The sequence below is a fragment of the Ambystoma mexicanum genome, chromosome 12, assembly GCF_040938575.1.
Source record: "Ambystoma mexicanum isolate Mex_15411 chromosome 12, UKY_AmexF1_1, whole genome shotgun sequence".
Lineage (NCBI taxonomy): Eukaryota > Metazoa > Chordata > Amphibia > Caudata > Ambystomatidae > Ambystoma > Ambystoma mexicanum.
The window spans coordinates 931,239,818-931,257,035 of record NC_090936.1 but is presented as its reverse complement, the minus strand read 5'-3'; the positions used below and the strand labels follow the sequence as shown (position 1 = coordinate 931,257,035).

The 17,218-nt window shown below is 40.8% G+C and overlaps 1 protein-coding gene across 1 annotated transcript in view; it reads right to left on the bottom strand.

Annotated features, from left to right (window-relative positions):
• Window positions 1–15,206: 15,206 nt before the first annotated feature.
• The window catches only part of LOC138514686 (cilia- and flagella-associated protein 54-like), a 655,241-nt gene continuing 653,229 nt past the window's right edge, over window positions 15,207–17,218 (bottom strand). Inside the window, exons 10-11 of the mRNA XM_069630102.1 lie at window positions 15,307–15,413; window positions 15,207–15,216 (exon numbers count right to left, since the gene is read on the bottom strand). Coding sequence (XP_069486203.1) covers window positions 15,207–15,216; window positions 15,307–15,413 — 117 coding nt within the window. The remainder of the gene's footprint in view (window positions 15,217–15,306; window positions 15,414–17,218) is intronic.

Here is a 17,218-nt window from a genome sequence, read left to right as displayed (position 1 = left end):
CTCCTCTTCTTTGAGGAAGAAGAAGTGCAGAGAGGGATTTCTGGGTGAGTGGGATCCTGTCTGGTGTCTCTTCTTTTTGTCTTTTCGAACAGTCTTCTGTACCTCACTCTGTGCCCGGTGACCTTGTCTCTCTGACATCATATACCTTATGGAAAAGGTAAACCGACCCTAAGCTACTCTGCGAGTGGGCTGCAAAGCTATCAACTGATTCGGCCCCGCAGTCCTTTGTGTCAAGATCCTCCCCAGACAATAGAAACATATTCTGTGTGGATCGGAAACAGAGATCTGGAGTTCTGCATGGTACGAAACCAAGAATAAAACTTGGAAACAAAGCAGTGTTTATGATGCGAGCACAGTGTGCTGAAAAGGGAATTGAAGATATGGTGTGCAGTGTCTCAATAACTATCGGCCCCTGACGCTACAATTAAATGAGTGGCAGTTTGTTTACACATGCATTGATCAATAAAAATGGCAAATGTATGACACGATCATATATTGTATGTTCCAGTGGCGTGGCTTGAGGAGGCTGCCATATGAAAATGTATTTGCACATAAGGGGAACAAACGGCATGGTTTAGGCTACCCTACTCTCTGTGAACATCAAAAGTATAAATGGGGTAATTATGAGAGCCGAAATATGGTCACATATACATGCAGGAGACATACTGCTCCAAGAAACTCACCTGACAGAGAATGAACATGCCATTTTGAGGAGTGAAGAAGTGGGGAAGAACGCTAATCAGTTTATCCTTCCCTTCCTTGGTCAGCAATTTATTGAAATGGATGAAGTGAGTTGCCCTTTCAGATGGGGAAAGTTGTACATGATAATAATGGCAGAGATATGTTTATGGTGGAGATGCTATCTGGTTAACTTGCATTGTTTTTATGTTCCTTTGCCCATAATACAGATGATTCTTCCTTCTTTACTCTTACTGTTTTGAGCAAATACACAGATCACTGCCTGGTGTGGGTAGGGGATTGCAACTGCATTCTACACAGATAATTTAATTCCTCATGTAACAGAGGCAGCCCCCTTGGTCTGGCTTCCAGCAAACTGATTAAACTTATGGAGTACTGTGAGTTAATCAAGATATGGCACCACCATCACCTGTTTGCCAAGAGATATTCTTATTATTCTGCAACCCAAAAGTCACACGGATACATTATGGGTTTACTTAAGCAAAATGGGGCCTGTTAGGACTGATTTTCTATACTCTGGCCTGGTGGACAGATGTATAGTAGGCCATCCTATATTGTGACAGGAACAAATCTGGGAAGCTGTAACCAAACCAGTTTAGGTAGCAGTGACAGGCGGTCTAGGCTAAGTTCTTCAGAGGGGGTAAGCTTGTAAAGGGTCCACAATGGGAATCACAGATTACATTAAGAGAGGATGTATACAAATACAGTTATTTATTTATGGCCAAAACACACTAAAGAAAAATGACTACTAGCAGGTAGACTTCTCACACAACACTGTCAAACTAAATACATATATACATTCACTATGGTTTAGGGCATAATACACATCAGAAACTCCTGCAAAGGAAAGGTTAGACACGTATTATGCACTTATTGTCCACAGAGATGATACGTAACTAACATTATCCAGCTCTAAATTGCCTGGGTCCTTGTGCCCAATTGTTCAGGTTACAGTTCCACAGAAGTTAGGATGCAGGAAAAAATGCAGGCAGGGTCTCTGGGGTTCAGTGAGGGGTTCTTAGGGTTAGGGGTAGTGTTCAAGTTGGACTAATGCCAAAAAGTAGCCCCAACATTCAGATGTCTTGTGCAAGCAAGCAATGGCAAAGCCAAAATTGTTATAAAAAAGCTTTATTATAAGCCCATTGACTTATAATGGGATTATAGGAGTAGGTTAGAAACTCTGTAACTTACCCTTGTCCTCTGATTCTTCCCCGGACTTGGAAGAACAAAGGAAGATGGTACAACATTGCTTTTCCTACCAAAAGTCACAGTCCTCAATTCCCATGGGTTGCAGGTTCGAGCTGATCTCTGGTTGGTGTCTTTTACTGTTGCAAGGACTCTTGGTCGAAGAATGCAGAAAAACACGATGTAGCACCCATCTCACGACTGGACTCAGGTCAGGTAAGCAATTTTAGGACGGTGGTCATGGTGCACGGCGGCTCAAAGGGACTCAGCAGCCGCGGTCAGACTTTCACTCATATTCTCGCATCTCCTCGATGCCAGGATGCCAAAACTTCACAGGAGGTAGTCTTGTAGTGCCAGCTGAGGATCCCCCAAGTGTCAGGCTGAAACTCGGTATGGTGACGCCGGCAGCACGGTAGCCCGGAAACGAAGCTGGTCAGCCACAGGAGGGTTCCAGGGCACTTCCGAAGGCTTCCTTTGGCAGGGCACCGAGCAGACATCGAGAATGGATGGTCCCTCCACTCCAAGGGTCGTAGCTCCTTCGCAGGACTACTAAAGATCACAACCAAGACAGGGCTCCTCCAAGACAGCAGCAGAAGTTGGTTGCCAGGCCTCCTTCAGTCAGGTCTCGGTTTTCTGTGCTGGTCTCACAGCTGGACAGGATTCTTGGCTCCTTCAGGTTTCTCCAGGATCTCTGAAGAATGGGTGCAGGGGTCCTCCTCTTATCCTAAAAACCAGGTAAGAGCTGAAACTCCAAGTAGCCAATAGCAGGACTAACCCACACACACACACCAGCAGTGGTCCAATCAGGACCACTGGCATCAACATTCATGCATACCACTCAGACACACTGAAACCAGTTTGTGGATTGGGGCCAGGCAGACCCAGCCCACATCCTGCCAGCTTCTGCTTTCCCAGGCAAAGGAAGTCCTTATAAAGATTTACCCAGTCTCTCAGGCCAGGAGGAAGGCTAAAAGACAAGATGGCAAAAGAACAGGTGAAATATCTTGTGGCACTGTCATTTTGACCAGTATATATATAATTATATATAATCAGCCACGGTTAGTAGCCAAACGCTCGCTATAAGGCTAAATTGAAAATCCCCCAAAAGTGGGGAAAAGTCACTGCTGCCACCAGCCTATCCTTTTAGTACACCTAGTGTACCCAACAATCCTTTGAGTGTTAGTCTAGGGCAAAACAAAAATGCACCCCATTGAACTGCAGTGTAAGATGCATTGTACAGTGATAAAAAGCTGCCACAAGTGATACAAAAGTAACCAAAAGTAATAACATAGTAACACAACTTTGGGAAACAAGGTTTCACAGTACTGAAAGCGTAAATGACATATCAATTTCCTCATAACGTATGAACAAAGGCCAGTGTAGTGAAGCTTATGGCTCCACTGTACTGCAAAAAGTAGAGGTTAGATTCAGAAATAAAAGCAAAAAGTTGGGGGGACCCATAAAGATGGAAGGAAAGGTGCAGTAAAGAGAAATCGTTCCTAACAGGGCGATTAACACAAATTGAGCAGGTTGTGATGGCCGAAAAGACACTAATATGGAACTGGAGGCTGCGTGTTGGGCGTTGTCTGATTGAGCATACTAACAAAAACACAATCAGACAAGCGATGGTAGAGTTTTTTGCAATCAACAAGCGCTCAGTAAACAAATTTGTAGGCAAAATATGGGAAGCCTTAAATGTTACACTAAGATGTATGCACATCTACTTTGCATGGAATTGGGCAATCAATAGTGTGGCAAACAAATCAGCTGGAAGATAAAGGCAAGGCAGTGGACCGGGAAGCTTCTGACAGTGCTAAGTTAACAAAAAAGAATGGTAACACATATAGAAGAATTACGGAACTGTTTGGGTTAAGCAGACTATTTGAAATACATTTCTAAAATGGAGGATGAGGCATACATATTGGCATGTTCGGTGAACAGGAAAAAGGATGGGTCAATTACAGCCATAAAAGATGCTGATGCAGAAAAATATCAAATGAAATAGGAGCCCCCTTCCTTTTCCATGGCATATGAGTGGAGAGCCAGGATAGGAAGCAGGAGAATGGAACAGGGATGAGGAGGCGAGCTGTTTGGGCCGTAGAGTAGGTTTGTCAAGGAGGGTGCAAGTAACAATGGAGAAAGAACAGGGGGAGTTGTGGGTGGGAGAGCACCAATATGGAGGGATGCACCCAGGTTGGCGTTGAGAGTGGATGTGAGCAACGCTTAGCTTGCTAAAATATGAGAGTAGTAGTGTGGGAAACCTTTCATCAAGTGTTTCAAGTGACAGGTGGCCATGCCCCTTTAACAAGCCCCTGAAACACTATGAATTTAATAATCCCTCTTCCCCAAAAAGAGTTATATGAACTTGATATGAATTTGACAGGAATCCCGATGTGTATATAACATTTGCTAGAGATGTATCTGAACCCCTCTAAATTTAATTGAACCCCAATACATTTGATGACCCCCAAAAATGTTAGATACATTTACCAATTTGATAAGAAACCAATACATTTGATGACCCAAGAAATCCATGTATATATGTGTGAAAGTGTTTGTATGTTCGGGGTTGGTTGCAGCCTCATAACAGTTGGTGGGCTGAAATTTGGGCCCATGGTTGGCATACCAGTCTGGGGTGTACTGGCGATAGTGAAATCTGACCAACCCCACGTATTCACCCTGCACAGGGGTGGAGCAGGGTCCAGCCCTGTGCTATCAGTACAGGCGATTCTGGGAGATTGAAGATTTTGCATTTGTTAAAAAATAGGGAGTTAGGACACAATATATAATTTTCCAAATAAAATACATTTCCCCTTGCGACTTTCCATTTTTCAATTTTTATATTTTCTTGAGTGCCAAAATAAATTTCCTTCACACTACGTGTCTTTTTCAAAGTATAAATATATGTATTTCATATATTTAATATATTTCTCATAATTATGTTCCATTCACTGATTTTTACTGTTTTACTGTTTCATTTTCAAGTTCTATTCTCTCTACACATGTTTCACCTTTGTTACTATCACAAAGGATCTTCAGGAGAGGTTCAATTGCTATTTTCTACAAAAGAAAGAAAGCATACAATTTGCATTCTTGTTATACCAAAAAGTTAATCGCAACTACTCATTTTTTCAAACATTTTCAAATAAATCATGGTGAAAAAAGATTCCAAACTGATGACACTCACCAATAATGTAGATTTAGCTTTGCCACAATTCAATCATTTATTTTTAGGCGCTTCCTTTGACTTTATTTCTATTTCCTTTTGGTTTATTAACCCTATTTAAATAAAATAAATAAAAGGGCACACATTTTTTTAGAATTAGGTTAAGATAAATTGGTTGCTTAACTATTTGCAACCAGACTTTATAGCCTGTGAGGGAATGAAGGTTTTCCTTAGCTTACCTTGATTTTTGTAGTGATCCGCTTGTCACTTTTTGTATAACAAGAATGCAAAGGTAATTTATTTTGGCACTCAAGAAAATATAAAAATTGAAAAATGGAAAGTCGCAAGTGGAAATGTATTTTATTTGGAAAATGATTTAACTCTACACATGGCAATCTGGGCATCGATACAACACCACAGCTGACTAATCCAAACATATATAAGAAAGCAAAAAATCAGAATTCGCCGGGAACATAGTCCAGTGAAGGTTGCTGAGAAAGTGTTTACAGAGGACACAATATATCATACACATGGCTACAGCTGACTCCCACGTGCATGTCAGCTACAGACCCGGGCAACGCCGGGTGGTATGGCTAGTTATATATAAAGTTAAGAACCCCAATACATTTACTAACCCCCCAACATTATCTATATACATTAGATATACATTTGATAACAATTCCAATGAATTTGATATCAAAATACAACTTTGAGAGCATCCCTATCATCCAACCCATTTCACAGTAATATTATTTGGTCGAAGGTTACCACATTTAAGATGTTATTCATTTTTACCTAGACTTCATAGAACAGCACACAGCTATGTATATGTATTTCCCAACAGATCCAAACCCTTTATAGCAATAAATAACTTTTATAACAGTTGTATGTGATAGCTGTTAATAAATGTGGGTGTCTAACAGTATTTAGAGTATAGCAACATTGGCTATAGGCTTGTGTAATAAGTGTATTTTAGATGTTACTGTAAACAACAGAACATACAGTCTTTAGGTTATACAGTGTGGGTTCCACTTTAAAAAACAGCTCCAGCTACGGCAAAGGGTTATTGGAGGGTTGCATGGAAACAGCACAATTGCTATTTCATGTGGACACAACCTGAAAACCCTTAGCAGGGCTTTAACATAGCCTTTAATAGACGATTAAGAGGACTAAAGTTTGTGGGAGTTGAGGTCAAGGTTCCATCTTCCGCTGATGACATGGTGGTTATCCTTTCTAACCCAAAAGAAGGAAGTGCAATTTTGAAGAATGCTTTTCAGAAAGGTAGACGAAATTTCAGGCCACAAAGGTAACTGGGACAAAGCAGAGGTTTTCCCACTTTTAGCAACGTGTATGAGAGGGGATTTAGCAGATTGGAACTGTAAGTTATCAGATTCACATGTGAAGTATTTAGGGATGTACTTGATCATGGATCAAGAGAATTGTAGAATTCAACCTAAATAGGTTAGCAGGACTTTGAAGAAGGATATAGGAAAGTGGGAACGTTTGAATTTGGGAATCTGGGCTAAAGTCAATACAATAAAGATGACTCTGTTACCAGAAGTGCTTTACTATTATACAGTCCATATCTTTGAGGTTCACAAAAAAGATGTTGAAAATAATTGATTGGATCTATGTTCTGTGGGGTGAAAATAAAAAAATAAAAATCCTGAGGTTCATTCTATTTTGTGGTGTGCAGGAAGGGAGGGGGGGTGGTTGCCCTGATTTGGATAAATATTACAGAGGTTTCATATTTAAGAAAGATGCGCATTATATATCACGTGGGAATCACTATTCGCCTATTCGGTTATCAATTGAGAGGGTACTCTTTAAACCTTATAAATTGAGCAATATTTACTCAATGGCGAAGATACCAAATGTGGTTGAGAAGTTGCCCACAACTACTGTGACAGCTTTGAAGGTAATGTCTATCTTACTTATAATGCCTCCCTCTGGCATAATCCTGGTTTTCAAATTGCTAATACGACACTGTATTGGCGTAGTTGGGTTTCAAAGGGAATACTTGGGATAGGGGATGTTCTGCGGGATGGACGAATGGTATCTTTTGAGGAACTGCAATGGTTATATGGTGTGAGAAATAGAGAGAGCGTCAGATTCAATGGACTTGATTCGGTTTTCTTGCAGAGACTCAGCATGTTATCTATGCCAATCTAGGGTCAACCGGCACAGTGTGCTATATTTACTTCGTCACCACGTATGGTATCCACATATGTTAAGCTAATGCCCGTATGCCCGTGGATCCTCTCATTGATGATTCCTGGAAAAAACTGAAGGGTATGTGGGAAGAGGACCTGGGTTGTTACATTTTGGATAAGGAATGGGGCAGATAGGATGAGTAGGTTTTGGGAGTAAGTTAAATATGAATTTGAGACTTACGCATAGAGAGTTTTGGGACGTCTGTACTGGACTCCGGTGTGTATGCATGGTTTGGGTTTGATCGAAAATGCTCTTTGCTGGGGTTTTGGTAAGGAGCGGGCTACTCTTATGCATATGTTGTGGGATTGTACTAGGGCAAAGGAATTTGGGGGGTTGTATTGGACAGAATAGATACAGTATTATCAATGACCTTTCCTAGGATGCCTTTGCAAGCCTTTATACTAGCCAATAGAGGATGGTGTAAGATTGTCAATCCATTGACTATACTGCCTAGCAAAGTGCTAATAATGGCTGTAAAACAAATAATATGTTTGTGGAAAACAAGGAAAAAAATGCAAGTGGAGAGTTCGATGAGTGATGTGCAAGTGTTTTCTGACTTTGAGGTCTTGTTTCAAAAACTAAATAAAAAGGATGATTACTTAGAACTCTGGTCACCTTTTAACAGCTTATATGGTGGGTAGTTATGTATTCACTTGCATGTGAAGTAGGTTAGTGGAGGAATTCTGGTTGGGGGAGGTTGTGTGTAAATTTCTTTTTTTTTGTTTATTTTTTTATTTGTTTTAAAATAAATTCTCTTTTTCTTTTCTCTTTCTTTTTTTCTCGATGTGTCGCAGTTTCATGTGTTCTGTGGGTGTTATATCCAAGGACAATGTATGTTAGTGGGGATTGTACCATATTATAGTTATTATAGCAGAAACCTGTATCATGGGATTCTTAAGTTGTGTTAGTGTATTCATTGATTGTACAGAAAGGAATTGTAACTCTGATATTACATGAATGCTTCTATTAGTTATGTGTTGGTTATTTTGTTAAATTAATAAATAAAGTGTTGAGAAAAGACCACCTGGGATCGTGGGGTGGCACACGGAGACAGCAGTTGAGCTGTTCCATGGTGTTAATGATAAGCTATACCCTTTGAAAAGTAACACTTTATTCACGCTCAGGACACGACACATGTAGGGCTGACTTGTAGAGGGGCTGCTGATTGTGTTTTCTCTCTACATGTGCTCCAGCACGGGGCGTATCCTGAGCGCGGATAAGGCGATGCTCTTCAAAGGGTCAATACATCATTATCACCATGGAACAGGTCAACTGCTATCTCAGTGTGCCACCCCACGATCCCAAGTCGTCTTTTAAAGGCTATGTTAACGCCCTGTTAAGGGTTATCAGACATACAACAGGTAGCAATTGTGCTGTTTCATGCAACCCTCCGAACACCCTCCGCTGTAGCTTGAGCTCTTTTTTTAAAGTGGAACCCACCCTGTAAAACTTGGAGATCGCATGTTCTGTTGTTTAGAGTAACATCAAAAATACACGCATTACATGAGCTTACAACCAATGTTGTCATATAGATACTGTTAGACACACACATGTATTAACAGCTAGCATATATATACATATATATATATATATATATATATATATCACAGTTATAAAAATTGGGAATCAATATAAATAGTATCGATCTGTTGTGAAATACATAAATATAGTTGCGCGCTGTTCTATCAAGTTTGTGTAAATATGTATTACATCCTAAACGTGGTGGGCAGCAACTAGCTAAATATCACTGTGAAATGTTAGATGATAGCAATAGTATGCATTAAATTTGCCCTTTTTTTATTTTATAGTTCAATATTCCTGTTATGTGCTACCTCCTAGACACACATCGGAAGCGGCCAGAAACTCTGTTGTTCTAGTATGGCTTGATGTTGCATGTCCTGAGGTGCTTTCCTCTACCCTTTGTGAGGAAGGCTTGATCAGCGGCTCAGTGTCCGGCCTCATTGGGGTTGGTGCGCAGTGTTTGTTCTGCTCCTGTAAACACGGAAAAGATTCCATCTGCAGTTTCCAGAGAGGCAGCACAGCATTCTGCACTTCTGCCATTTCGATCTTGGTGAGGCAGTGCATTCCCCTGTTTGGCTGTTGTCTCCAGTCTGGGCCCTCCTGGCACAGGGCTCACAGAGCTCCCATACACCCTCCAGGGAGTCATCCCATGGGTTGGCCCTCTGCCAACTATAGTACCAAAGTACTCTCTCTCCGCTTTGCTTTTGTCTGTACTCCTTTGGTGGCTTGCTGCTTGCACAGTGGCTGTGGGGACACTTTGCTAAGCCCCTTTGAGCTGTGCATCTTTGGCAGCAACCCATTGGGGTGATTTGGGTTGGACGTTAGTACTGTGGCTAGTGTGCTGGCTACTACACTTGCCCATTTTAATCACAAATAGATTCTACAGTAATAGCTGTGCACAGTCTGTCCAGTTTAGCACTTCCCTCCATGTCTGCTACATTTGCAGTATCCTGCTTTATCAATCTGCATGACCCGTGCTGCTTTGTCATCAAGGTGCCCCTTGTTGTGAGGGCTTGTCTGCTGGGAGAACTTTTTCTTTGCCCCTTTATCCATCTACTGACTGCCTGCTCCTCTAAGGGTTCTGGACGTTGCTTCTCCCTGCCAGCACGAGACTCTATCTGGCACAGTCTGGGATGGCTTTTAGCTACCCAGACACAGCTTTGCCCTACCGTGCCTATTCTTTCTGCTCCAACCTACTGCCCATTACATCATTCTGCCCTCGGTTGGGAGGTGAGCCAGCTTTGAGAATTACAGTCCCTCTGTGAGACTGCCTGCTGACTACCTGCCTCTCTGGGGGCTATGGGCACTCTGCCTGTCTACTCTCCGACGGGTGACTTGAACTTTTCCACTCTCTCTGGCCCGTCTATCGGCCACCATCCATCAGCTATGGACACTTGTTACATCAGCAGCCAGCTGGTGTGCAGCAGTCCTCTCTTTATTGTTCTTCACTGTCTTTCTCTACTGTTCTCAATTTTATATAATGTTGTTTACTGGTTTATGTTCTTGCACTCCGGTACGGTTGTTTTTCCTGAATGCAGCATGCCCAACTTTCCTCTTGGTAGGTACTTTTCTTCTTTTTTCGATCTTAGTGTTGTTCCCACCATTGCACTTAACTCCCGACAGTCATAACAAGTCTCTTTTTCTCTCTATGCCTCGTCCTATTCCTACTCACTGGCCCTCTCACAGATTGCCTCATCTTCCTGCTTCACACAATATTTCCAATCTTATCTATCCACCCTCTGATTCCAGAGATTCCTGCATTAATTGTGCACTCTAATATGCTCGGTCCATCTCCAAGAAAACTAATTCTATTCTTGACATGTTTTTATGACTCAATCTGCATTTTCTGTGTATTACTGAGACTTATCTTTCATCTTTTAACTCTGCTATCCCTGCTTCTTTATTTTTATTTTTTACATTTATAAAGCACACAGAGCAGCCCTCGTGGCTCTGTTACAAGCATGGCTTACTTAGTTACAGGAAACTGAGGGAAAAACAACATGGAAACACAGCCGGTCTTTAGTCCGTGGTTACAATGAATCTAATACCAGACAGGTGGTAGTTAAAACATTACATTTTACAATGGGTGCTGGGCTCTGCGGTTCGATGCTTACAGGGGAACTGGAAACAGCTCAAACCTTCCTGCAACAGATATCTGGGTGAACCTGGAGGTGTGGAGAGGACTAGTTAGAGTCTCGTTTTGAGTGCTTTGCAGAAGGCCAAGTGGGAGGTCTCATTGCTTAGGTTGATAGGGAGGGCATTCCATTGCTTTGGAGCTAAGAATGGGAAGCTGGAGCAGCCTTCTTTGGCCCTTCTGAAGGTGGGGATGTTTGGCTGGTTGGCGTTTGGGTCGGGAGGAGCTAGCTCTGACAATTATTTCTGAGAGGTAGGAGGGGGCTGTGAGTAAGAGGCATTTGTGGGTAATGGCTAAGGTCTTGAATTCACATCCGATAATGTTTTTACTCATACTTATCGTTCTCTGGGTTGTGGAGGAGGTACTGGTATTCTTTACCAGTCTTCCTCCATGATTCATTCTAATTCCCTTCTGTTACCACTTTTACTTCCTTTGAATACTCTCTCTCTACATTTTGCTAAGTCTTGTGCTGTGACCTTTCTTTTTTTCTTTTGATTTATCGTCCCTCTGGTCCTTTTTCTACTTTCTCTGACGACACTGATTCTTTGTTTAGTGTCATCCTGCCTTGCTCTAATTCTTTCTTACTACTGGACAACTTTAATCTATATCTCTCATCTATTCATGCCGCCTCTCCATTTCTTGCTATTATTGACTCTTATTGTCTCTCTCCCCTTCCTACTCCTCCTTCTCACACCACTGGATACTCTTTGGATCTTTTTTTTACTTATTCTATGTCTACCTCTGATGTTTCTATTTATCCTGTTTACTCCTCTGATCATCATTTGCTTTTCTTCTCTATTTATTCTCCTGTTCTTGACACTTGCTTACCCCCCTCTGCTCCTACTCCTTTTTTCTGTTGCAATCTTTGCACTTTCAATACCCCTCTCTTTGTATACTCTTGTTTTGCCACTCTTCCATCGCATTCTACTTTCTCAGCTCTCTCAATGGATAATGCTGCTTCAGCTTTCTCCACTTCCCTGTCTAACTCACTTGATACTCTGTATCCTCTCTCTAAATGTCTTCCTTCTTGTAAGCCTTACCAGCTGGGCTTACTCCTCACCTTCGCTCCATGCGAAGGGTTCTCCGTCACCTGAGCGTCATTGGCATAGATCTCAGTCTATGTCTGATGGTGTGTCCATCTCTTCTTATCATACACTATATGATGAGGCACTCCTTTCTTCTAAACATCTCTAATACTCTGTTCTCTTGCACTCTCAATCATCCCACCCCCACCGTCTTTTCCAATCCCTTTCTCGTCTATGGTCTCCCCCTCTGCCTGATCACTCCCTTCTCGCCACACGTGCTGCATTTGATTTTGCTAATTTCTTCACTTCTAAAGGAAATTCTCTTTGCTCTGCTATTTCTGATACGTCCTTGCTCATTTGTTGGGCTCATCTTACTGCTTCTCCCAAAGATCCTGTTCCTTCTATTCTTATTTCTAAAATCTGTCCTTCTCTCAATTCCTACATTACCAGTCTTCTTAATATTTCTCTTACCACTTCTACTTTCCCCCTTCTATTCAAACATGCTATTATTCTTCCTGTTCTGAAAAAACCCTCCCATTGACATTTATGTACAGCGACCATATATATAGGGACATTATTACCTGATACCATTCCATCTAACTTTCATTCTATTTCTCTTCTTCCTTACCTTTCTAAACTGCTGGAACATCTTGTCTACTCCGCGGTTTCTTCCTTTGTCACTCTGAATTCTAATTGACCTCGCGTTCAGTCTGGTTTTCAGCCCCTTCATTCCACAGACACTGCTCTTCTTTCTGTCTGTGACTATCTTCTTTCTGTCCACCATGCTTAACACTCTTCTATTCTTATACTCTTGGACTTATCCACTGCTTTTGATACAGTGATCACACACTTCCTCAATCTCTTTCCTCCATTGATTTTTCTAAATCAGTTATCACATGGTTTAAATCTTATCTTTCTAATCACACTTACTCAGTATGCTGGGCTAGTGCTTGCTCCGATTCCCTTCCTCTTTAGCACAGTGTTCCACAATGGTCTGTTCTTGTACCATTTCTTTTCTCTCTTTATACCTCTCCCTTGTCTAATATTATCTGTTCTTTTGGGTTGTCTCATCACTTTTACGCTGATGACACCCAAATATTTCTATATGTTTCTTCTTTTACACCTACTTTACACACAAACATTTATGCCTGTCTTTCTGCTATCAGAATCTGAATGTTAGACCACTTTCTTGTACTCAATCCATCTAAAACTGTAGTCCTGTTTTTTCTTGCCAATACTAGTCCTCTGTCTGTTTCTCCCCTTTTGTCCTGTTTTCCCCTTTACATCTCCCCTTTTCTCTTACTGCCCGCAACCATGGCCTCCATCTTGACACAAATCTTTCTTTCGCCCATCACCTTTCAATTGCATCCTGTTCCTGTCATTTCCATCTTTTCAATATTCGTAAAGTAAGACCTCTTCTCACAAAGCTTCCAATCTTTAAGCTACTCTTACACTTTCAACTTAAATTCAACTTTCTCTGTATAGTATTTAAATCCCTTTATGGACTTGCTCCTATCTATCTTACTTCACTTGTTTTCTTGTATACACCTTCTCGTACTCTTCACTCCGAAAACCATTTTCTTTTAACTGTATCTCACCATCCATGTGCTTCTCGTTTCTGTTCTTTTTCTTTATTGGCTCGTCTGCACCGGAATGCTCTCCCTCTCTCTCTGCGGTCTATTCACTCCTTCTACTTTCTGTGCTGCCCTAAAGACTCTCCTACTGCAATCTTAATTGTATTTTAAGTCTCATTCTAAGTAATTGTTTTTATTGCTCTACCCCTTTTCACTTCAATTGTACTATTAATTGGTGTTGTACAGCGCCTTGGCGTAAGGTGCTATATAAATAACAAATAAATACAAATACAAATATCAAACAGATAAGGTCGCTCTCAAAGTTGTATATTTATATCAAATTCATTGGGGGTCTTAGATTTATACTGAATTTATATGAAATGTATTCGGTCAACAAAGTCTTTGGGGTTCTTATCAAATTCATATTGAATTTACATTAAATGTATTGGTCAAATTTATTGGGGTTTTATTAAATGTATATCGAATTTATATCATTTTTATTGGGGGTCATAAAATGTAATAAGGTGTTATAAAATGTATTTAGAATGTATATAACATGTATTGGGAGGCTCATCACACTTTATTAATTTACATCAAATGTTTTGAGTCATCAAATTAATTGGGGTTGTCTGATTTATAAACACATTATTAAGGGGGGTCATCACATTTATTGGTGTTCAGTTACATTTGTAGGGGTTCAGTTAAATCTATATGACATGCATTTAAATGTTTATCAAATATATATAAAATTCATATGAAATGTATATACGTTTTGGGGATTTTTATAGAATGGATATAAAATATATTGGGTCATCACATTTATTTGGGTTCTTATCAAATGTATATTGAATTTATATAAGAAATGTGGGGGGTAATCAAATGTATTAGGGACCATTAAATGTATAGGGTTTCAAATACATCTATATTAAACTTCATTAGAATTCTTATCAAATGTATATACAAAATGCTTTTGGGGTCATCACATTTCTTGGGGTTCAATTAAATGTGTAGGGTTCAGATACATCATTATCACATTTTATATACACTACAGCAGGTTCTTATTGAGTTCATGTAAAATGTATAAAACATTTTTAGGGGGTCATTAAATGTATAGGGGTCAATCAAATTTATAGGGGTTCAGCGGCGTGGCCACCTGTCACTTGAAATACTCGATAAAAGGTATCCCACTCTACTGCTTACGGCCTTTGATCAATATAAAAAGGCCACGTTCTGAGAAATCTGATAGGCTAGTGCACCCGCCTCTGCTGCTAAATGCATTTAGAGCCACCACTTCATCACGCAGGTTATCTCCTATAAAGATTTCCTAATGTAATGCATTAAAAGAACTTGCAAATAATCCCTTGATGCAATCCTTTGCTAATACGTTGTGTCCAGGACACAGCACCACTGGCCTATTTGGAACAGAAGAAATTATCAGCATGGATAGTTGCAACGGTGCTGGGAACGACCTTTGTGAAGTGGGCATTTCTTGGACTGTTTAAATGAAACACAAGAGCCTTTCTGCACTGTTTGGTCAAATACAGTGCTTAATACTTGAGGCCATGTTTTTGTGGAAGTTTTGCCATTTGTAAAGCATTATGCTAATTGTGTGCACTAAATTGCTGTGAGATAGGTATTTATTTTCATTAAAAAGAGGCACACATGTGCCACTTGTAGCTTACCCTGGTTCACACGGCACTGTAGAGTACATCACAAATGCAAAAGATAGTACATGTTTTACTGTTACATTTGTCTCTTGAAGGCTTTCAAATGAGCCATGATATATACCTGGCCAAAGGAATCCATAGTTGTCCGCAAAACACATTATCCGTGTTATCACTCTTTATATGCGTTATCTTGATACTTGTTGTATTGTACGCGTAGAAAAGCGAAATCTGTAAGAAGGTAAAACATTGTTATATTTGTTTCAATTGCTGCACAGTTAGAATTAACTGCTGTTGAGATAATAAAGAGCTGAATTGTCAAACATATTTTAAAGTTTTTAAATTAGTGGGTTGAACTGACGTTTCAACTTGGCACTATTTTGATTATAATATGAACAGCACGAGTATTAATAAAAATAACTTTGTATACACACCGTTTGCTGCTTCTTTGCCTGTCGTTTCATAGCGTCAATTCCGACCAGCAAAGTTAGCGTCCAAGATGTTATCTGTAGTTTCAGGTAAAAATCTTAGAAGGCCCAACTCAACCCTTCATCTTTCTAACATCCATAAAAACAGTCCCACTGGCAATGTTAACACTTGTTAACAGCAGGGAGTCCACGTCTGGTTGCCCCCAGGTAACCTAGGGTGACCAACCCCAAGTTCCTTCAAAGAATTCAACAAAGGTAGCGGGCGCCCCTCTCTCGGAAGAACAAGGCATGATGACCTGTTCAGTGGTTGTTAACCACATTGAGAGTTCACAGCCATCTGCTTTTTGCTCACTGTACCTTTCACAGATGGGAAATATCCATTTGCATAACAGTCTTTGTCCTGCCCACATGGGCAGTCGAGCACCGAAATGCTATGGCAATTCCTTTCTGAACAAGAGTACCAACAGCAACCCCATACACGTGCTTCAGCGGATATAGGTACAGTGAGCAAAAAGCAGATGGCTTTGTGGGCGGGACAAAGACTGATATGCAAATGGATATTTCCCATCTGTGAAAGGTACAGTGAGCAAAAAGCAGATAGCTGCTAACTCTCAAAGTGGTTAATAACCACTGAACAGGTTATCATGCCGTGTTCTTTTGAGAGAGGGGCACCTGCTACCTTTTTTGTATTTTTGGATGGAACTTGGTGTTGGTCACCCTAGGTTACCTGCGGGCAACCAGACGTGGACTCCCTGCTCACTGTGCTCAGAGAGGCACTGCTTCACTTCACAGATGATGCCCAACAAGGCTGAAACACGTGTATGGGGTTGCTGTTGGTACTCTTGTTCAGAAAGGAATTGCCATAGCATTTCAGTGCTGGACTGCCCATGTGGGCGGGACAAAGACTGATAGGCAAATGAATATTTCCCATCTGTGAAAGGTGCACTGAGCAAAAAGCAGATGGCTGCGAACTCTCAAAGTGGTTAATAACCACTGAATAGGTTATTATGGTTAATAACCAGTGAACAGGTTATCATGCTGTGTTCTTTTGAGATAGGGGCGCCTGCTACCTTTTTTTGTAACATCAGAAATAGTCCCCTTATATAAGAAAGGTGGATGTGAGGATCCGGAAAACTACAGGCACATCTTGCTCCTTGATGCGGCAGGAAAAACATTTGCAGACCAGGTAGTAAGTCACCTCCAGGCTGGTTCCAGCCTGGTTTAAGTACCATTGCTCAGTCCTTCAGGTTATACTTGCCAATACAAAAATATGTAATACTGAGGAAAATGAACCTATATGTAGCATTAATCGATTTAAAAGTTGCATTGAATCAGGTTCCCAGATTAAAACTATGGGAAGCATTGGCATGAATAAAAATACCCACCTGATTATTTAATCAATACTCAGCCTTTACGATAGCAACACAGCGACTGTAAGGTGGAACCTCACACGTGAAACCACTGAACCGTTTCACATGCAGAGGGGAGTAAGACAAGGTTGCGTCCTGGCTTCCAGGTTTTTTTGTTTATTCATCAACAGGCTGATTGATTCACTATTTCCCAGTTAGATGCCCCTACTTTGTGGTTTGATAAAATCCCAATTTTATT